The sequence below is a fragment of the Paramisgurnus dabryanus genome, chromosome 3 (assembly GCF_030506205.2).
Source record: "Paramisgurnus dabryanus chromosome 3, PD_genome_1.1, whole genome shotgun sequence".
In the NCBI taxonomy this organism is placed as follows: domain Eukaryota; kingdom Metazoa; phylum Chordata; class Actinopteri; order Cypriniformes; family Cobitidae; genus Paramisgurnus; species Paramisgurnus dabryanus.
The window spans coordinates 36,942,441-36,964,770 of record NC_133339.1 but is presented as its reverse complement, the minus strand read 5'-3'; the positions used below and the strand labels follow the sequence as shown (position 1 = coordinate 36,964,770).

The following is a 22,330-nucleotide window of genomic DNA, read 5'->3' as shown; positions in this document are numbered from 1 at the left end:
TAATTCTGAGATTTGGAGCATCTACATTTAATTTCAGTTATTGATTTCACAGTGAATATACTCTTTGACACGACCTCACTCATTATTAAAGATATCAAAATTATATTTTTTACTGAATGTTTTTTACATTATGTCGAATGATTGATCATGAAAAAAGTGAGGTTGAGAGACCCGTTGAAGGAAATCAGTCCACATGCACCTAAAATACCTTTCTGTCATAATATCTAAAATGGAGATACCAGTCATCTCAGACTTTATTTTAAAATCATCATCCTAAAAAACACAAGAAAGCCCCAAACCCTGCTGAAATGAACTCCACACATTCAACAGATTCTTCTCCATAAGCACTTTCTACTCCGTATTGTTTCTTTATTGAATTCAAGGTGCACGCAGCCACACACATGTGCATGCACACACGCACACACCGTATACACCATTACTCGAGTCACAAAGAAGACAGAGAGCTGTTGATATTATCACATTCTTTAGCACGATTCAAGTAGAGCGGTATTATCCGTGTTGCGGTATGTTTCACCAGCCTTGGCCTTCATTTGTTAATGATGCATGTGTTCTAATTTCTGCTGGGTTTTTCGCACACCAGGCGGTGGATAGCACATGAGAAGTGTGAAGGTCAAAAGAGAAATGCTGGTGAAGAAAAGTATCCGAGTACTGAAGTAAGAATGGATTCTTGTGAAAAAGAAGTGGTCTATTGAAAGCTATTGGTATAATGTACAGAATGGGATTCTGGGTATTCATACCCAGACATTCAAAACGTGGTGCTGAAAAGCTTTTGCTATACATTATAATCCATGAATTATAGAAGAGAAAAATACAAGAGAACCATCTGAACACTTGACCCGTAACCACTTGACATAAACGAATACATTCTTTAGGAAAGACAACATCGTACAGAAATGCTACAATAAAATCTCAGCACAATCCAGTGTGATTCAAGGACAAATACTTAACATTCACAGTTTAGATAAGCGACTTTTCTGAAAGTATATTCCTTGATAAGAGTGAACAGAGAACACTTTTAATCAGTAATAAGGTAAACATTATCGTATCATCTGCTTTATGGTAATGTCAGAAATTCACCATGATCCTGTTGGCTTTCTTGCTTAGGCCAGACACAAACTGCACACATTTTGGGAGTGAGAGTTGCATTTAGGTACGGGATTGAATTACCGTTTCATGTGCGTGTGTGTTATACAGGAGTCACTCCCGAATTTAAGGCCAATCACACCAAACGCATTTATGGCCGTTGCCTTTTATGAATGATATTCTATGGGCAGTGAGTGTATGCGCCCTGAACGCCTTGCAGTTTTTGCCAGGGGCAACCTTTCGATCTCTGATGAAGCCAAGTGTGACTTAAACTGCAATTCATCGACTGGTCGCTTGAGGCTGGCTCAAAAAGGGAGTCAATTCCCAAAATGCCCAACTTTACAGTAGAAAATAAATTGTTTACAGCTCGGTACAAAAAGTGTTTTTGGTCTATATAGCCATTTTGGCCCATCATGACAACTGTGAGGGGGGTGAATTTTTTTGGAACTCATCCGTTTAAATGATATTAAGCCTTAAACTTCTGGATAATTAAGGGCGTGGCTGCTTGAGTGACGGTTGAACAGCCACTGATGTCACTAGAGTCAAGCTAGCCGGGTGTGGTTTCAGCAACCAGCCACCTCAGCTTCACCCACGTCCCGCCTCTATACCCATTTTCGGTTTTCCGCAAGTGATTCGCGGTGACGCGCGGCCAAGATGGTGATGGCAGGCAACGCCTACGTTAAGCTTCAAAAACGATCTTCACAAACCAATGGATGACGTCACGGACACTACGTGCATATTTTTTTACAGTCTTTGTTTTTTTGCCGCTTGTCGCAGCATGCGTTTTTGAAGGAGCGCTGAGAGCGGAAAAGCACCCGACGTCATTCGCGTCTTTCCATTGTCCAAACGAATGAGGGGAGAGGTGGGCCTTTCTTTGTGGTGAGGGAAGTTTACAGTTGCTTTGAAGAACCGGTGTCATGAGCAATTCGGTCCCCCCTAGGACCCCGATTGGTACCTAGCACTAATGCCTGGTCAAAAATTGCGATATCTCGTCTGCGTTAGCGGTCTAGCAAGCTAATTACGTTGTACAAAATAGAAGCATACAATTTTTTTTAAACAAAAGTTAACAAAAAAATAATATAATAAACTAATATTCATGTTCCAGACACGTCAGTACTTTTGTGTCATCATCTGCTTTACAAAAACAATACTTTTATTTTTGTTTAATTTATTTAAGTTATAAACATACCTTATGAAATGTATTTTTTTGTGATGTGTGATTCAGCTATGTAGTAATCATGCTTTGTATAAGTAATTTATTAACTTTACACAATACAAAAGTGGAATATGGAAGGTATTTTTGGACTTTTTTAAATAAATTAATTAAATTCTAAAATAATTAATACAATTATAAAATATAAAATAAAATCGCAAAATATGTCCCAAATTTGAAAATGAAATTCTAAAATAAAAATTAAAACATTATATTAAATTATTTCATTTTCATTTTTAACGTGATTAAGCATCATTCCGGCCAAATTGAAAAATTAAATTAAATTGATGATTTGACATTTCATTTTCAATATAATCTTGAGTCAAGACTGACAATATTAAAATAAAAAGGCAAGCTTGAAAAGGAATCTGTAAATACATTTTTTAAAAGGCTTTTTATTCATGACCAAGCAATAATAGGGACAAAATTAAAATGTAAAGTTCAGTTTTAATTTTATGTTCTCTTTTTCATTTTCGTTTTAATTTTCGTGTTCATTTTTATTTTCAACTTGTATGCAAATTCAATGTTAATCAGTGGGTGGGGCTTACTTCCTTAAAAAAAGGGGATTGGCTGAAGCAGTGTTGCCAACTCAGTAACTGTGTTGCTTGCCAACTTAGTGACCTTATTGCTACATCTAGCGACTTTTAGACCAATTTAGCCAAACTTAGCGACTGTTTGGATGAATCTTAGCTTCACATCTGTACAGATAGGCTACTGTGTCGATTGTACTGGCCAATGAGTGCCGGGTGGCGCTGTCACGGTGAAATGTGCGTCTACCCTCTGTGCATGGAGCTGGGCAGTGAGCAACATTTAGACTGTACGAGCTATTTTTATTTAATTTAATTAATTAATTTTAAAAAGTCAAAAAATACCTTCCATAGTGGAAAGGGTACAGTATAATAATCAAAATAATAAAATAACACAAGCAATGTGTATATCTCCCACCTATAGCCTAATTTATATACTACTATATGAAACATATCCTTTAAAAGCCATCAATTGTAATTTTAACAGCGTTCTAACTACATACATCATAACGCGATTTTGTAGGAATTGTAATAAGGCGCTAAGAAAACTCCCTATGAGGAGTTTTTTTAGCCAATGGAATCATGTGGGGGTCCTAAGGGGGCAGAATTCCCAGGGGGACCGAATTGCTCATGACACCGGATTCCACTCGCTCACTCTCTCCTTCGTGTTTTTGTGCCCCTCTCACCCTCAAACAAAGTCAGAGCAAGCGCCCTTTTTTAAGGTTTCTGCTAATATTACAGGTAACAGCAAAACATCGCTCACGGTTCAATATTTGATTGACAAGACAGCTGACTCGGTGGTTGCCTAGCAATATAAAAAGCTGCACCCCTCACTGCTTTCTTTTAAAGGCAGTGCGTTGCGCCTTGCATTTCCAAGCGTTTAAAACGCGTTTGGGGTGATTAGCCGCTAAGATTGTTTACCCAAAATAAAATATGTCATTCTGCGTCTGTAACTATCCCAGACAGCAGATGAATCCAGGCCGGATCTCGCACAGACTCGTCTGCTTTCTTTCGAGGAAAGAAAGCATTTTGTTAATGCAACCCTATTCAGCCGCAGTGTATGTGGCCTTACAACCACTGTATGTACAGAAGCTCTATTCCTTGTTAAGCCGCCTTTGAAAATCCTCAAGTAAACATCTGGGTTTCTCTGAGTTCAAGTCATAATCTGTCCCTCATCGGGTAAGCTTTAAAAAACACATCAACAGAGAAATCTTTCAAAATAGACCTTTCTACCACTAAATTCATACAGATCTATTAACAACAAGCTCCATCAGATCGGGGCTTTTACATTAAAACAGTGATAAAATACTGATCTTCAAACGTGATCATTTACCATACCTTTTTTTTTTGGACAACAGTGAAAAATACACATTTGAAAGAGTTTGCATTTGAAGAGTAAACATAGTACAACAGGTATAAAAGACCACCATCAGAAATACAGTACGTGCACTACAGGGGAAACACTACTCTTCCTCCATCGACTTCTCGATCTCTTTCAGCTTCCTCACAAACTCTTGCGCCTCTCGGTCTCCTGCTCTCGCCTCCAGCATCTTCATGATGGGCTTCTCTGTATGAAGAGAAACAGCTCTGTCACAAATGAATCCATCGGGTCAGACACGACAAGAATGTACTGATGTCATTGTGGTTCTTTACAATAGGGAATGACACATGTACAGTTATTGGAAATTCTTTCGAAAGAAAATCGACACTGGACGGGCTACCAAGCAACAGATATTAAGCATCAAACAATTTTGAAAGAATGAAAGAAATCCTTACAAAATAAACTTTTTGGTTATATTAATATATGTTACACGTTAAAGGAACAGTAAACAAAAGCAATTTGTTCACAAAAAAAAAGTTGTAACCACGCCAATTTGCCACTTTCTGGATGTCTCCTATTGAAAATGAACTAGACACTTGCGGTTGTCGCGTACCATGTGAAACACCCATAAGGGATTGGCAAAGGACCTCAAACCAGGATTAGAACTCGGGTCGGCGAAAGTGCATCCACACCATACTGTATGTCAGATCACTGCCCACTGCACCATCGGCCTCCAACGATTTCTATTCTCGAGAAATTGTTTGCAGCTAAATGGACTTACCGCTTGGTTTTTGCCGGGACAGATGCAGGATGATGGGTTGAAGGGTCTTTCCAGCGGGCGTGGCACTCGGCCTTCCCGGCCAGCAGAAGTCACTCAGTGGAGCCACAGCCTCGCCGGCAAAGTCGTTGGTAGACAACCAATCATAGTCCATCACAGTGAAGGTCAGACAGGCACATCTGTGCCTGTACTGCTCTGGGCTGACATGGCTGTCAGCAGAGAAACAAACCGGATCACTCAAGGCATTTGGTATCAAAACTGTGATCCGTCACCATGTAGAAATGAACGGATACTTACAAGTAAAAAAGTTCATCAAAAACTGGATGAAGGGTTTTGAGCTTCACTTGAGTGCGTTGACTACGAGCCGTGGGGAAGAGATGATGAGGACAGAGCTCCACTATGACGAACGGGTCACTGAGGCCTAAATACAGAAAAAGCCTTCAAGTCCAATTCAGAGTAAAGAGATGAGCAGAACGTTTTTAACTCAGAGGTACCGTTAGCATCCAGGGCGATGAGATCCGCTGCGTGCAGTATCTCCACAGTAAGTCTTTGTTCAGGGGCGTCATAGTAACACTTCACACTGATACGACCAAACCGACTGTGCTTAAGGATTCTCTGTGAAGCCAATGTGCATTTGTTACAAATGACAGCTTGTAATACTCTTTAAACTGCAATTCGTAAATGTTGCCTCTCTATCGCCATCTCTGTTTGAAACATGGAATTGCAGGTTACTTTACGTATTTATTTTTACGTTCACGGTTTTCAAAAATGCAACCTGACAGTTTAACTTAAAGGAACAGTATGTAAGAAATTTATATCAATTAATCATTAAATGGCCCTAAAATGTCACTAGACATTAAGAAATCATTTTCATTTCAAATACTTATATCACTGACAACAGTGGTCTAGCCAGGATATTTTCATTTAAAAAGTGGAGTTGCAGCCCTCAACTGGTGTTTATGTTGTCGTTTTGTATATTGGCCACCAGCTGTGTGATTGCAGTACCAGTTTTAGCCACACGTTTTGTGATTGCAGTACCAGTTTTGGCCACAATCCTACATACTGTTCCTTTAAAAATCATTATTATAAGCTTACCATTGTAAATAAGTAATTGTAGAGGCGATTTTCAACATTAATTCTCTCTGGCCCTAAGTGTCATCTAGGTTACTTCTAAGTAAGTGAATGCATGAAATTACGTTTGTAGAAAAAACTATACCTGTGCCAAACTGATTAATTTCTGTTATTAGAAAACTATTTTTAAAATAGATGACTTGCACTGAATATAACAGAAAAAGCTGTCAATATGAGCCCAGATTAAAAGTCCTTCAATATTCTTAAGCTTATTCAAATAAGCTTTTTGATAAAAATGTATGGTTTTGCAATGTCTAGGGAAAGGGTGACTGCACTTCAGATGATAAAATATAACTTATTTTGGATGCTTTCAGTCACCAACATAATTCCCACAGTTGCATTTGTGACCCGTCACGGAAACCAGTGACACAAGTCGGCAGCACAAGTTTCGAGAAAATGAGAAGCAAAGTTTTTTTTTCAAAATTTGTGATTTTCGTTTTATTGCAGAATCTGTTAGTTGAGATCACGAAGAAGCCTCTCCATGTTTGAGATAGCAGTTTTGTATATTTAAAAGCGTACATTTTGCGGTTAAAATCGGCTTGTTTTTCCGGAGATTCTAGCGTGCAGCGGGGGGGGCGTCATTGTCTGTGTGTATATTTACATACTGTATAAGCTTGTGTTTTCGCCTCCGCCCCCAAAGGGAACAGCGTGACTACTAAATACAGTAAGGATAGTTCGCCCCAAACTGAAAATAATGTCATTAATGACTTACCCTTATGTCGTTCTAAACTCGGAAGACCTCCGTTCATCTTCGGAACACAGTTTAAGATGTTTTAACGTTAGATTTAGTCCGAGAGCTTTATGTCTCGTCCATTGGAAATCTATGTATGGTTTCCATGTCCAGAAAGGTAATAAAAACATCATCAAAGTAGTCCATGTGACATCAGTGGGTCAGTAAGATTGTGTTGAAGCATCGAAAATACAGTTTGGTCCAAAAATAGCAAGAATTACGACTTTATTCAGTATTGTCTTCTCTTCCGGCTCGAGCATGAAGTCACATGACTGTAGTGACGCGGCTGCCCTGTTCCTCAGACATGTTTGCTTAGTTTTTTTGTCTCCACAGACTGTAAACCATGCTTGGGCGCATAAAACAAAAGAAAAATAAAAGAAGCTGGGTGGATCGGATGGCAGTCAGCCACATCGTACGTCAGCTGCGTCACTGACTTTATGCGGCGCCGCAGTCGGATGACGTCAAAGTACAGCGAGAGCTCTTCAAGAAATCTTACGGAGTAGTTTAATTTCGACTCGCTCACGCGGTACTTTGACGTCATCTGTCTGTCAGTTCTTGCAGCGCAGCATGAAGTCAAACACATATAAGTTACACAGAGATCGTTGAACTCTTTATATAATTGGATACATGTTTTTGTCTATCAATATTTTCCATGAAGTCATTGGCTGATGGAGGAACGAGCGAGCGATTGGTAACATCTCTAAAGGACGTCACGTTTTCAACGGTGCTGTTTTTGGATTATCTATTATACTACCTCCCTATTTTAAATACAAACTTTGAAGGCGGGTTCATGTGTTTAACGGAACGTAAACACCGGAGTGTAATCTGATATACCCTTACATGTTACGATGTAACTAGTCCTCAGATTGTATATTATATTGTATTACCAGACGTTCATGTGAAATCTGATGTAAACAATAGACTATATATCTATTTTTTCACGGATTATACGCATTTGTGGATAAAAATGGTCATTGGATTATTCACACATCTGAAATAGACTGGATTCGACTTGTGATCCCCACAAAGGTAAAAGTCCTGTTTATTTTTGCATGTTGTCACCCGGACTAATTTCATAAAATACTAAATATGATCGTTGGAAAGCTTAGAAACTGCACTTTCAGAATCTGTGAATAACTCAAAATGCCCCAGATCCGACTTGTCACTACTTTCCGTGACTGGTCACATTTGTGTTATGCCATAGTTTGGACGAGTTTATTATTAGTCTGTTATTTGGAAAAATATATAAATAAAGAATTAGTGAGTGTGTCCAAACTTTTGGCCTGTACTGTATGTATTTATCACAACGTGGTGCTCAGTTACGTCACTTTAATCCCGCTGTCCAATAACGATGGAGGAGAGGCGGGACAAATACTACACTGACCAACCGGAACATCCTTCCTCTACCACTGAACAACATCATAAAATTTAATATAGCTTGTGGATTACTATATACAACACCCTGTGCCATCACAATATGAAAACGCATTATTTGCGACGATTATCTGCGTAAATGTTTTTATTGTAGCATCCAAAGCACATCAAAGCGCCGTCATGCGCTCGTTTTTAGAACAACGCCTGGCGCGCCTTTGGTGAAATTCGTGATTTTACCACAAGACTGTATAAATTATAGTGACCTAATGTACTGTTCACTGCGTATGAATTTTTTATGTTTTTTTTTGCAGTGTGGGATACAGTGGGAGTAATTTCTCTGATTATAGTATTCAAAATCACAAGTACACAACATTTATCCCACCAACAATTAAAACTCAAATTGCACTAAAATACTTTTCCAGGTTGCTTGTCAAGTACTTCACAACACTCAAAGCCTCGCCCCCAGAGAACCATCAGTCTTTAACGATTGATGATTGACGTTTTTTGTATAATATCTATTATCTTTGTTAAAACTTGTCATTTAAACACACTATACTTAAAATATATGAGAATACGAATAAGATGCATTTAACAAAGTCAACAGAGGTTTCAGTTCAGGATTTTCAGACATGTTTTGGTAAAGATTCTGTTTAAGAAGCCATCTGCCCATGTAGGCAGTAGACAGTGAGTCAGCTCAACAAGATTTGGGACACAGTCGGAGACTTTACTCAAAACCTTGCGCCATGCAAAGAGTGCTTAGTCAAAGAGGAAGTGACTGATGTAAACTTCTAATCATCAGAGGAAGGAATAATATCTGTGATGTCTTAGCTCCTAATCAACACCTCCTCTCTCTCTGCAGGGCAGGAGCTAAAAGCTGTGGCACCCCAGCGGGACTTCCACCCACCTGCTGGGATATTTTCTCCAGAAAATACTGCTCGATCAGCTCAAAGGACGAGCATTTGTTCAGACGCAGCTCATCCTCCAGGACCTGATGGAAAAGTAAAGTCAAAGCAAAGTAGATGAAACCATGCTTGTTTGTTTGATCGACATCTCTGGTGAGAGCAGAGAAGTCCGTACCTTATAATCTCCACTTTTAAGGTCTTCCAGAAGCAGCCCTTCTCCATCGGCGTGAAAGAAATGAACCAGCGTCTATGTAAGAAAGGACTTACTATTAAATGGCACTAAGGTGTCTTATCACTAGTTTGCGTTACCAGATGCTAAAAATGATCTAAAATGCTGTTGTTTTTAACCCAAGGTTGGGTAAAATTTGAACAAACATAATCATTGGGTTAAATTAACCTAGAATGTCCATAATGACCCAACCATGGGTTAAAACAATCCAGCATTTTTGGTTGAAAACAACCCAGCATACAGTACAGATAGGTTAATTTAGATCCAACCGTTGGGTTCATGCATATTTGACCCACACCTTCTTGTAACACATTCCCGATATTTGTTATGCTAAAAGACTAATTATATGGCGAACATCATGTTCATCCCACATACTCACTCTGCATTTTATTAGTTTTCATGTAAATCTGTCATGGGCTCCTGCCAGATCCTCCGAGTGGAGGCGGGGACTAATTAGCATTTTAATATCTAATATGGTCAGAGCTGTGGGATTGAGTAGAGGCATGGACTAATTTGCATATTCATAGATGCATAGTGTTTCTATCAACCTAGAAAATGTGAAAAAGAACAACCCAGTAACTTCGTTTTGGTAAACCATTCTCGACAAGCAAATGAAAAAAATTATTGAAATTTGGCTTCCCTTGTGATGTCAAAAGGGCTTCTTATTATAATAATACCGCCTCTTAACTCTTTCCCCACCTTTGACGAGAGAAAACGCTTCCCTGCCAATGACAAGTATTTTCGGCAATCTGCAATACCGCTATTATCCACCAGGTCGCCACAACTTATACAACCCGGAAGCAACGCCTCATGTGAAAGAGTAAGAACTGCGTGTATGTTTTGAGGATCGCTATGAATGGGATCTCTATGAAAAGTTCTTCACAAAAATGGAATTATGTCAGCTTTTTGCTCAAAATTTTGTGTTTTTGAAGAAACCAACCCATATTTGAGAGGTGATTAAAAAAGTCTTGTGAAATGTCCCCTTAAACTCTTTCCCCGCCATTGAATAGATATCTCGTCAAATAAGAGAAATCGCTTCCCCGCCAATGACGAGATTTTCCGTCTTTCTGCAATACCGTTATTATCCACCAGGTGGCACCCTTCCACAACTTTTTAAACCCGGAAGTATTGCCCTATGGCAAGCGGCTGCATGTCCGTGTCTGTTTTAAAGATCACTCTGAATGGGATCTCTATGAAAAGTCCGTCACAAAAATGGAATTATCTCTGCTTTTTGCAGAAACCTACCCATATTCAAAAGCTGATTACAAAAAAACCACTGAAGGTAGGATGAAACGTTTTTTTTTTGTTTGAAAGCAGAGGTTCTGTTCTTTCATTTGCTATATTGTATGTTTATATATTTAAAGAAAAACATTTTCTGGAAGGCATTAAACTTTGGTGAAAATCATGAAACACTCTGGCGCTGGCTGGCAACTTTTTTTTTAAAACGCTGGCGGTGAAAGAGTTAACTGATAAAATTGTCAAGTACAGGGGGACTTTAATCTTTAACGGTTCATAGTTACTATGAATAGTTAATTATAGATTGCCATCTGCCAGTGTACTATGCAAAAAGCATTTAACACTGATTTAGCTTTCTTCTCATTTGCATTGTGAATCAGGCACTAAAGCAATACAGAATATAAATGGCACCAGTAAGTTACTTCTTACTGAATTCCCCCCATTAGTTGGCATTCAGCACCATTCTCAAAATATCTGTGACAATAGCTGTGGTCAAGAAGTCCTGCCATGCCTTATGACTCATCGGCACTGACCTCGGCTGTGTACTGGAATCGTGTAAAGAATTCCACCTGGACGCCTCTGTTCTCTGCCACAGTGTCAAGGATCATCCGCAGGAGCAGCTCCCACAGGCTCTCCAAAACCCTGAGATACGCAAAAAGATTATTCTCACTGACACATGTGACCTCATACACACAGTGAATTTTAACTTCATAGTACTTGGTTGACTTGCAGAACATATCACTGTGTGCAAATCCCCATGTCATTACTGCAAAGGCTACATCGTGTCCCTCTTAGGTCTGCTCTTGTCACATAATGAAGAAAGTACAGTAATTACCTTGTTAGATTGTCTTTAACCAGTGACTTGTTGAGGATGACTAGAGTGTCATCTAGGTACTTCATCAGAGGAGCTACAGCCTGAAGCGGATCATCAGACAGGACACAAATATACATTTAAGTACACTTTAGAGCTGAATTATGCTAATATGAATTATTCATTAGTCATACTTGCCTCATCGTTGTTAATGGAGTCTGGTGAGAGGCTGATGTGTTGAATGCATCTTCTTAGTTCGGGAAGCATCTGTGAAGTGCAAAGCGTGTCATATATGGAACATCTCTGAAAGTTCATTCACATCTTTGCCCTCAGACTGGGGTTGGGTAGGAGTGTTACATCCCTAACTACACCCTTCTTAAAATAAAGGGGGATTCACATTAGCACTTTTGGTGTGCACCCGTGTCCATTTAACATCAGAGTTTGGTTTGTTTGAATGATGTGAACACTGTTTTCGGAACTTATGGGGTGATCCGGGGTACAGTTCACGTGGACTGTGGGACGTTTCGCTGCTGATAAGAACACAATCAAACTAAATCGCGGAAGTGAAGTGTTATTAATGACACACACGGGCGTGTTTGTGCTCATTAACATTGAGCTTGATGGGCTGTAAACATAAATTCTGTTCATTTTCTGCTGGCCTCCGCAGTTATCGGTGGACAACCCGCTTTCTTTTGTACAATTTAAGTACTTTTGCAGAAGAAAGTGTGTAAAGTGTGTCCCTGTAATTTATTCTTTGATAACAAAGAAAAGGTGCAAAAAAAGAACAATGATGACGGAATTTTGACGGTTTCTCTTTCATAGTCACTGCCTAGCAACATCAGTAAACGGCTTCAGCTTGATGACGCAAGTGTACCGTGGTTCAGAACAAAATATTATGATGTGAACAGAGACCAGCGTGGAAGAGGGAGGAGGAGCGATCGAACTCGGACCAGGCAATCAAACCTAATATGAAACAGCGGAAGACTCTGGGCCAGATCTGCACCGTATCCGCACCGGAGCTGCTGACTTTGGTGCAGATCCGGTACAGACTCGGGCTGTATGGTTGTTAAAAGAAACTCTAACATCCACAGAAGCTTTCTGTTGCACAGATGGTTCTTTGTTGTGGGACGTGTTTCCAGGGACTTAAAGGTTCTTTGGATAAGCAAAAATGGTTCTTCAGTGGCATCACTGATGATGCATGCAGAACCTTTTTTTTAAGAGTGTAGGGGGCGGTTTCCCAGACAGGGCTTAAGCCTAGTCCCAGACAGTGTTGTTTTCGTCAATGATAACAAAATTATTTCGTTGACGCACCTTTTTTTATGACGATAACGCGACGATGATTAGCTAAAATTGGCTCTAAGGTGACGAAAACATGACGAGACGCTTTAGAGTTTTTGTTGACGAGACAGAACGAAAATGATTATAAGTCTGACGTTCAAAACGCATGTCATTTCTGCCTATTTTGCGTAAAAATCTGTCTGTTTTTGGCTAAAAAGTATCAGCAATGCTGCCGCTTACGCCCACCACCCTGCTGCCACCATGCCGCGCACGCGCACCAGATTTCACACAACAACACACCTGCAGCTGTGGCGAGTTCGAAGGACCGTGGCGGTGATGCCAATAAACGGAAACGACGAGATGATTTATGGACATACTTTCAGTATAATCCATCAGAAAGAAAAACGGAAGGAATATTGGGAGACGACGGTAGATGTGGCCTCAAACTAGGTGGGAGGAATACCACCAACCTCAAGCGGCACCTGAATGCTCATCATGCTAATATTTTTAATATTAAAGGTAACTAACAAGTCACGCTGTTAACATATCATATACATTCAATTGTACTCGACAATCGGCTTGTGACACATTTCATGGTAAGCTTAAGGTTTTACATGTATCTACTTGTCAAACCTTTTCAATACTTTTTGTGTTGTATTTAAATAACAAGGCAAGACACGCGATTCTCAACTTTATAAGCGAGGTCTCAGCGTAACACAAACTCAACATGAGGGTATATCAGGCTCAACTTTTGTGCAGAAGGCACAATGGCAAGCCCTTAGGGACAACCTTAATGCACATTTTAATAGTATTAAAATACACCACACTTTTTAACCCTAAATTAATTTGTTAAAGAATACTTTTTTTTCAAAAATGTACTTAAACTTGACTAAAACCTTTTTGCGCTTTCATCGACTAAAACTTGACTAAAACCTTTTTGTGTTTTCGTCGACTAAAACTTGACTAAAACTATCAAGTTTATAAGTGACTAAAACGTGACTAAAAGTAAAAAGCGAAAATCGAAAACAACTCACTCTGAAATATCTTAAAATATATCAGTGCGTGTATTTGTGTTTCAAGATGCACACCAGCTTTTAAAAATGACTTAAATATCCAACTTTAACTAAGGCATAGTCCTGGCTTAAGCTAATCCCTGTCTGGGAAACCACCCCTACAATGTAGGTGTTACGTGACAAGCAACACAACATTTTGAATATCTGCTAATTCATAATCCAAATAAAAGGTTGGAAAAGTGATTGACTGTAGAAACATTAGATATTTTTAGATATCCTACATCATGAAATGAATGCTGTCTGGAAAGGTATAAAATCATGAACGTCTGCTTTTTATGTTCATGTAAGTTCATATCGAGATCATTAATAATGTTGACGTTTGATTGCAGACTTGCCAAATCTGAGCTGAGTTTATGACATTGCTGAGATCTCAATGGATCATTTGGGAGATTTTGGGGTCTTTTTCTCTGGAGAAATACGTTTCCATTTTGCCTCCAGTTAATCTCACTGATGTCTAGGATAAATACTTAAGATATAGACAAGATATCATCTGTGACTTTTGTTTCGTATCGAAGCCACAACCACATTTTTGCTCACAGCACTTTTTGATGTAATGTATAATTTTATTACCTTATCAGTGAGGTGCGTGATCAGACGTTTAGCCTCTCTCTGCAGGTCAAGGTCAGCATTGTAGAGCTGACCGTTCAGGGATTTGTTGACCTGCTCTTTACCCTCCAACCCGCACGCCTCCTCCATGGCTTGTTCCACTCCCCGCCAGTCAAAGTCCCGTGGCAGACCCCCTAGATACAGCCGCACATGCTCAGTGCTATTCAGAGCGACACAAACCTGCGCAAAAAAGCGGCAGCCAGGAAGAGGAGGAGAAGGGAATAAGGGACCAAGATGAGGAATAAAGTGGATAAAAGAAGGAAGAAAATAAAGAGGTCTAAATGGGAGGATGGAAAGAGAAAGCATACGATAGTAAATGAAAAAGAGGTCTAGACACACTGTGACACAGGCGTGCCACTGAGACGTCAGTGTTGTCAGGGAGAAGCACTCAACGCTGACATTTACTTCACTTGTAATAAAAGCCAATGCCCCCCAAACCCCCGCCGCCAGCCGCGTACCTGCACGGTGAAGCTTTTGTGGTCTCTTTCCAGCTGGTCCCTCTCAATCTTGCGCTTGATCAGCTCGGCGTAACACACCGCCTCGCTGCAGAAATTCTGCCGCACACCAGAAAGAATTGCGTTATGCGGGTGAAACCGTCAATTCTCCTTTCCATTACTAGCATGCTTTTTATTTGCAGTGTTTTTGAGGGGAGCTTCCCAGCTGTGCCAGTTTAAACTGTGCTTGCTCGTGAAAGTAGAGCTCAGAGCTTAGTGGCACTTACGTCCGTCAGTCGTGTGATGAAAATAAAGGCTCCTGCTGAATCGGGCCACGCCAGCTGGGCCCAAAACTCCCGCACCTGGCCGAAACACACGGTAACATCCACCGCCGAGGAGCTGTGTTTCGTCTGACTCTGGATCGGCTCCAACTGCACATTTAAATATGCTCTTAAAATGCATGTCATGCTTTGCTACAGATGAACATTTAATACATTCAAACTTTAATCAACTTTTTTCTTACCTGAAACTGATTCAATAAATCTCTTAAGATTGTGAATAAAAACGTATTTTGGGATCTCCTTAGTTTTGTACAATATTAGCCAGGAAACCGCTTCCCAGAGCTATTTGTAGAAATGACTGAACCAATCCTATTCTGGCATAAATTAGCATAAACCATAAATTAAGCAGTACTGAATAAATAGGTGAATACAGACACTAATTTAAGTGGATTAACATATTGGAACAAACAATGGGTCTCATTCACTAATAATTGCGTATGTTTTTTCGTATTTATACGCACACTTGAACTTCTCACAAAAACTTTCCTCCTAATTCACAACACATGCATGCACACATGAATTTGTTCTTATACTTCTTCTTACGTTAGTGAATTTGAAAACCGGCAGCGTGCATGAGGTTGGTAATTTTCATAAAACATGCCAAAAGCAGCTCCATATAAGGGTTTTCCGCAGCCTTGGTACAGAAAATTTAAGAGCAGTTTGTCATAGAAGCAAAAGAGCTCGAAAAGAAAACTATGATCATATTAATTCAAAGTTTTTATTTGGGAGGTTTTGCCGGAGTAACTTTTAGTATTGGATGCGTTAACAAATATGAAATTCAATTCATATGACAGAGACGCACATCTGTATCTAAAATAAAACAGACAGGAGATCAAGTGATTGAGGCTTGGACTTTTTATTACATTTACATGACGTTTACATTAGACATTAAGCAGATGCTTTCGTATAGAGATTTAAAAAGTGAGGAAGGAAAGCGTGAAGATTTGTCATTATGTGCTGCATCTTTATATGTTTAGAAAAAATATGCTATAATAATGTATAATATAATGTGTATATAATAATAATAATAATATAGATCATGTATAATAATATAAAATACAGAAAATATTATAATATAAAATATAACCATGTACATTTTATATATCAACATTATTATAAACACTATAATTATATTTGATTATAGCATACATGATTATTGCGTATGCATGGTTTTAGGTTTTTGCATACATTTAGAATACATTTTTATACGAAAGTTTTTGTTGAATCTTGATTTGTTCGTGAAAACATCCGTATGCACATTTCAGGAACAAATTTGTGCAAACGCATGCTTAATGAATGAGACCCAATGTTGTGGGATGAATGAAATTGTATAAAATTTCGAGGAAGTGCAGATGTTAGATATTTAAAAGATTAAATAATTTTATTACTATTTTAATTGTATTGTTAAATTTGTCTTTGCTTGCCATCACATCCTCTTATTTTACAAAGACAATAGCTGCATCCAAAATCACCTACTTCCGTACTATACAGTAGCAAAAATTAGTATGCGAGGCGAGAAGTATATTCAAATTCATAGTATTTGAAAAACAGTAGGTGAAAAGTACCCGATGACCTACTACTTCCTGGGAGATTCTGAAGTGTGGATTCGATGGACACTTTACTATTCCCGGGAAAGGAGTCACCCATAGAGAGGTTGTTATATTCAAAAACGTGAAGCAGCTTTATTCAATGTAAATTAGTAATGCACCGATATATTGTCCGCCAATATTTATCGGCCGATTTCTGATGAATTTGAAACCATCGACATATCGGCAATAGCACAAGAAAGGCCGATACCCATTGTTTATTAATTAACTGTATAAAGAAATCCATTATATGTAAAAAAAATTGTTAATGTTGTTAATAAAATAAATGCTGAATAGCAAAAACCACCTTTGAAGGTTGTCATGCTTATTATATTTTTTTTTGCTTAATTTGTGCTTTTATTATGTTGGTCAGTTGAATGTTAATTAGATCCAATCCATGTTCAGTAAAAATAATTTGATGCAGAAATAAACTAGCTAATAGAAAAAGTGCTAAAAGTGTTTAATATCGGTATCAGCATCGGTATCGGCCAGAAGTTGTCTGTTTAAATCGGTATTGGTGTCGGCCTAAAAAAATCCTATCGGTTCATCCCTAATGTAAATACATAAGGAAGACAGTTCTTTATGGTTAAATTGCGGCCAATGAGTAGGTACTCTGTACTGCCAGACTGTAAAAAAGTGCACTTAAATTTTTAAGTATAATTAACTTGGATTTGCAAGTCATTTCAACTATAATTTTTTATCTTGACTAGTGATAAGTTGTTGTAACTTATAAAATAACTTATTTCAACTTTTATATACAATATGGCGCGAGTGATTTACATGTTAAGTCGATGCAAAGACGTGAATAGGCATCCTGCGGCGAGTTGGAAAATCTGAACTTTGGCGGATATTTGTGCCGCGTTAACCAATCAGGAGCTCGCTCTAGTAGTGACGTGATTGCAGCAAGTGAGCGGAGTTGCAGAAGCCTTCTATGATGTGAATTTCCATGTGAATGTCGTGAATGACTAGAATTTCGCGCGAATGAAGCAAGTTAACTCAAAATGTTCAAGCGTCCAATTGTGCGCGAATAGCGCATTTTTGCCGCCTCTTCCACATCTGGTGTGAACGCCACATAAGTAACAACAACTCATCACTTTTTGGATGCAGGGTAAGAGTCTGCAACTCTACAAAGTACCATTTTAAATTTTCCAGCCATTGTGCCTTATCAATAAAATTTCTCTTATTGATCTCTTGCCATTTTGTTGTGGATCGTATTTAATCAAGTATTTAATACCAATCGTCAATCATCTTGCTTTCTACATATTGTCATTGCCATTTAAACCCCTTAAGGGGGATTTATAGTCGTGCGTAGGTCCTACGGCATAGCCGCGACGGCGTAGGTTCTGCATCGGTTTTCATTTATACTTTTGCGTCGTCCTCCGCGTCGACGTGCAAACACACGCGAAACCGCTGGTTGGCAGTATCCACACGTGTAACCACAGTAGCAGCGCGACCGTCAGAGAAGAAGAAGCTTGGCAAGTTAACCCACAAACGAAGAAGAAATAGCAACTTGTTGTGTATGATTTGAGAAGACCAGCAATAATGGAAGTAAATAAACAGCGACTTATGTTTCAGTTTGAGTTAAATCACTCCTCAAGTTGGCTCATCTTTGTTTTCACCGTCTCAAATGGAAATACCTATGACGCAGTTTTTTTTACCTGATGGGAGGGGTTCTGGTGGACCAATCACAGCGCTTGCGGTCCGCGTAGAGCCGACGCGCTGTTAGAAATTTTGTGAGGTGCGCGTCAGGCTACGCAGAGCTACGCACAGGCTACGGATAGCGTACGCCGTAGCTACGGCGTAGGACCTACGCACGAATATAAATCGCCCTTTAGGTTTTGACAACTTATTGGATTTATCAAAGTGATACGTCCTTGGTCCCAGCTCACCTGATCCATTTCCACAGCTTTGCGGATTCTGTCAGTAGACCTTTCGTGCACAATCTGCAACCATTTGTGAATAGAGGTCTTGAACCAGTTGTGATATCCAGTCAGAGCCAACATCTTCGTATCTCTGAAAGAGAAGAGCGCAACTTAATATAAGAGCGGAAAACCAATTATAAGTATATCTACAACGATCCATCAACCCCCATCGTGCGATGACTCTATCTCTTTGAAAGTCTCTTTCCATAATAGCACAGCCAATGAATTAGCACTCGACCCTCGCAGATAAGAGGAACACGGTGACTAACTTGAGAGGCAGGAACTCCCTGAAGCGTTTGAGAGACTTTAGAGACATGAAGAGCTCGAACAGGGTTTCTCCCATCGTCTGGGTGAGCCGAGAACTTTCCTGCTCCAGGTTTCCACACACCCGCTCCATTGCGACGTTCACGTCATCTGCCACCTGGAGACGCAAGATTACAGATCCATTTCTGTCGCCCAACCTGTGTTTATCCAAGCAGGAATTATTTATAACTGAGATCTGTAAGCATTCCCCGGGGCCATCCAACTTACAAGTTTCTCTAACTGCCGGTAGGAAATACTGAAGAAGTCGACTTTCACAGAGCTGAAAGAGAAAACAATAAGATATTTTCTGCTTTCTAAAAAAGCTCCAAAATTATTATTCTAATGACTGCTGGTGTGTTTCACCTTCAGATGATGCAAACGTAAAACGTTTTGTCATATTAAAAAAAAAAAATTCACACATTCAATATGCTGATTTCCCCAAAGTCTGTTAACACTCTGACTTTGTGGCATTATCAAATCTCATTATCATGATTAACACTTTTCTCATTGCTCTGTTGAAAACATCAACCAGTGCATTTTTGGCACCGAAATTAAACACTTCAGCTTTAAAGGTGGGGTGCGTGATTTTTGAAAAACACTTTGGAAAAGGGAGTCGGGCCAACTACCAAAAAACACTTGTAGCCCATCAGCAGTGAGGGGCGTGTCTACTAACCGACATCGTTGCCTGTGTTGTGTACGTGTGGGACTGGTCTATCAAAAGACGGTCCAGATTCTATTGGGGTAGGTGCGTGTTTGTTTAGGTGATTTCAAATGTCAACATTGGCTTTCAGAGATCACGCACCCCTCCTTTAAGAGAAACACATTAGAATGTACCTGTAATAAAGCTTGTTGTAGACATTCTGGCCTCTCTGCACATCAAAACAAACTGCATCAACCACCAGAACCAAACGCCTCATCTGTTCCTCTAGAATCTGTTGACATGCAGACAATAGCCATGTGAGCTAGAAAACCATGGCTAAAGCAACCCTTGATTGTTAAATAGAGCTAATAATAAAACCGCTGGAGCCCAGCAATCTTAAAAATAAAGGTGGTTAGAAGGATCTTCACATGCGATGCCACATTCATTCTTTTTTGAACAACGACAAAACAACCTATTGTGAAATAGAAAAAGGTTCTTTATGCAACCACTTCACCAAAAATGGTTCTTCCATAGAATTGAACCTTTATCTTTAAGCGTGTATCAACAGCACTATGCTTTTGTCTGATATAAAATTCTCCAATAAACTCCTATGCAGATACTCAACACAGATTGCTTTGTATGTTTCAGGGTTATATTACATTCCGGGTAATATAGGAAGTAATAAGAACTCGGTTTTCATTTAGCTAAGCTTGTTATTTGCTATATCTAAATAGTTTTAATGAAATTATAGACTTGATTGCTAACTGCAAACACTTACCCCTTCATCTGGTTTAATGTTTGATATTATTCCTTCGTACCACTCAACGGTGCCTTTCTAAATGAAAGAATAAGCAAAGAAAACAATAAGTTATTATTTTACATTTAATTATTAAGTAAGGGATAATTTACAGCTGGCCCGAGGTAATAATCCCTGTCATGATTTATTCTAACAGATTCTAACTTTAAGTAAAAAAATATTACTTCAATTTGTAACACCTAGAAATTTAACCGTTATCAACCTGAATTTTTTTTAAATAATTTCTTTAGTTATTACCAATTGAAATAATTTTAAGTTGATCCAACTTGAACTTTTTATTGTGTATATCCTTTAAAAACTTTAAATAGTATGTTCAATTGACTTGCATAACCAATTTGAATAAACTTGCACACAGCACTGCAGCCTTTTTTCCAGTGTATATGGCTACATGCTACGTGAGTAAATATATAAACAAGAATATTGATTTTTATATATGTTAGCTCATATGTAAAAAATCCAAACATTGCACGATGAAAAACGTTTTCTAACGCTTTAAGCCAAGACAGACATGTATTTGGTTTAGTCATTTGTAAATAAAATCTGATAGTATATGAATATATTTGTATTTATTACACTGATTGTTTGAATGCTTGATCCTAATTGGCCAGTCTCAACATTTGCATGTTTGTTATTCCCAGATAATAACCGCTCAAAACTAATAACACGTGGTAAACCGAATGCTGCAAATCATTTAGTCAGATACAGTTTAATATTACACTTTTTTTATATAACATAAATGACATTATATTTACAAATTATTAATCCTTGTGCATTGTTCAAATTCACAAGCCTTTCATGTTGTTCGTGGTTGAAAACATCCACTAAATTAAATGGCTGTATGTATCCGATGAGGTAACACTTTATTTCGATAGTCAACTTTAGACATTTTACTAACTATAAGTAACCTTGCAACTACTTATCAACTACCAATCTTTAGAGAATTAGTAGACTGTCTGCTTAATATCTACTAACACTTTATTGTGATGATATTTCAATAGACATTCATCTGACTATAAGTATCTTTGCAGGTGCATGTCAACTTATTCCACTAACCCAAACCTCTTCCCTAACCCCAACACTTACAGTCTACTAATACTCTAATGACAGTTAGTTGACGTATAGTTGCAAATTATTGAAAGTTAGTTGACAAAGTTATTTATAGTTAGTAGAATGTCTAAAGTGGACTATCAAAATAAAGTGTAACCTCAGAGGAAATTTTTTTTTGCATAAATCTGTTAATCAACCTAAGTACTGATCAAAACTACCAAATAAAAAAACTATTATTTTAACTCTTTATTTGCCAAGTTCATAAGTGAAAAAACACACAAAATTACTGATTTTCAATATAAAGGTGCTTGTGGACTGGATTTTTTTTACCTTTTTCACAGTCTTGGGCATGTCAAAGATTAGTAAAACATGGGCTTTGATGCAGTTTTAGTTATTGTGCAGCATCAGTTTTTTTTGCGAGGTGCAAACTGCCGTTTAATTTAGTGGATTTTTTCATCCACGAACGACACGAAAGGGTAGTACATTTGCCAACTGTGTATTGTTGAGTTTTAAAAAATGTTTTAAAGCATTTTCTTAAAATATGTGTAAAGATGTGTCACCAAAAATCATTTCAATTGCTGAAAATTGATTTCTAAATGATTTCTCATTCCACAGAGAAAGTTATGGCCAAATTAAGACTCAAAAACGTTCCTAGTCGATGAAGACATCCCCAACCACACATAAGGGTTAATAACATGTTTGTGACATTTGAACGTCTTGTCTTCTCTTAAAAAACGTTTGCATTCGTTAAAAACGAGTTATATTTAATGTTCCTTACCTTATGAAGTAAATAGCCGTGTAATAAGTGGGATAATGCACAGGCAGCAGGTTGTTCTCTGCTTCGCGGCAGGTCACACTGTCAGGGCTTATTTCTGCGATAACATCCGGCTGCCTATACATTATCCCTTACGTATTAAATTGCACGTG

The 22,330-nt window shown here is 38.5% G+C and overlaps 1 protein-coding gene across 2 annotated transcripts in view; it reads right to left on the bottom strand.

The window, feature by feature from the left end:
* Nucleotides 1–312: 312 nt before the first annotated feature.
* baiap3 (BAI1 associated protein 3) overlaps nucleotides 313–22,330 on the bottom strand; it is an 83,123-nt gene continuing 61,105 nt past the window's right edge. For both annotated transcript variants that reach the window (XM_065255659.2, XM_065255575.2), the window contains exons 18-34: nucleotides 20,318–20,374; nucleotides 19,734–19,831; nucleotides 19,128–19,179; nucleotides 18,866–19,017; nucleotides 18,564–18,687; nucleotides 15,035–15,178; nucleotides 14,772–14,867; nucleotides 14,278–14,493; nucleotides 11,555–11,623; nucleotides 11,381–11,460; nucleotides 11,079–11,187; nucleotides 9,256–9,327; nucleotides 9,083–9,166; nucleotides 5,438–5,558; nucleotides 5,241–5,364; nucleotides 4,947–5,152; nucleotides 313–4,411 (exon numbers count right to left, since the gene is read on the bottom strand). In XM_065255659.2, the coding sequence (XP_065111731.1) occupies nucleotides 4,308–4,411; nucleotides 4,947–5,152; nucleotides 5,241–5,364; nucleotides 5,438–5,558; nucleotides 9,083–9,166; nucleotides 9,256–9,327; nucleotides 11,079–11,187; nucleotides 11,381–11,460; nucleotides 11,555–11,623; nucleotides 14,278–14,493; nucleotides 14,772–14,867; nucleotides 15,035–15,178; nucleotides 18,564–18,687; nucleotides 18,866–19,017; nucleotides 19,128–19,179; nucleotides 19,734–19,831; nucleotides 20,318–20,374 (1,908 nt within the window). In that variant the 3' untranslated portion in view covers nucleotides 313–4,307. The remainder of the gene's footprint in view (nucleotides 4,412–4,946; nucleotides 5,153–5,240; nucleotides 5,365–5,437; nucleotides 5,559–9,082; nucleotides 9,167–9,255; nucleotides 9,328–11,078; nucleotides 11,188–11,380; nucleotides 11,461–11,554; nucleotides 11,624–14,277; nucleotides 14,494–14,771; nucleotides 14,868–15,034; nucleotides 15,179–18,563; nucleotides 18,688–18,865; nucleotides 19,018–19,127; nucleotides 19,180–19,733; nucleotides 19,832–20,317; nucleotides 20,375–22,330) is intronic.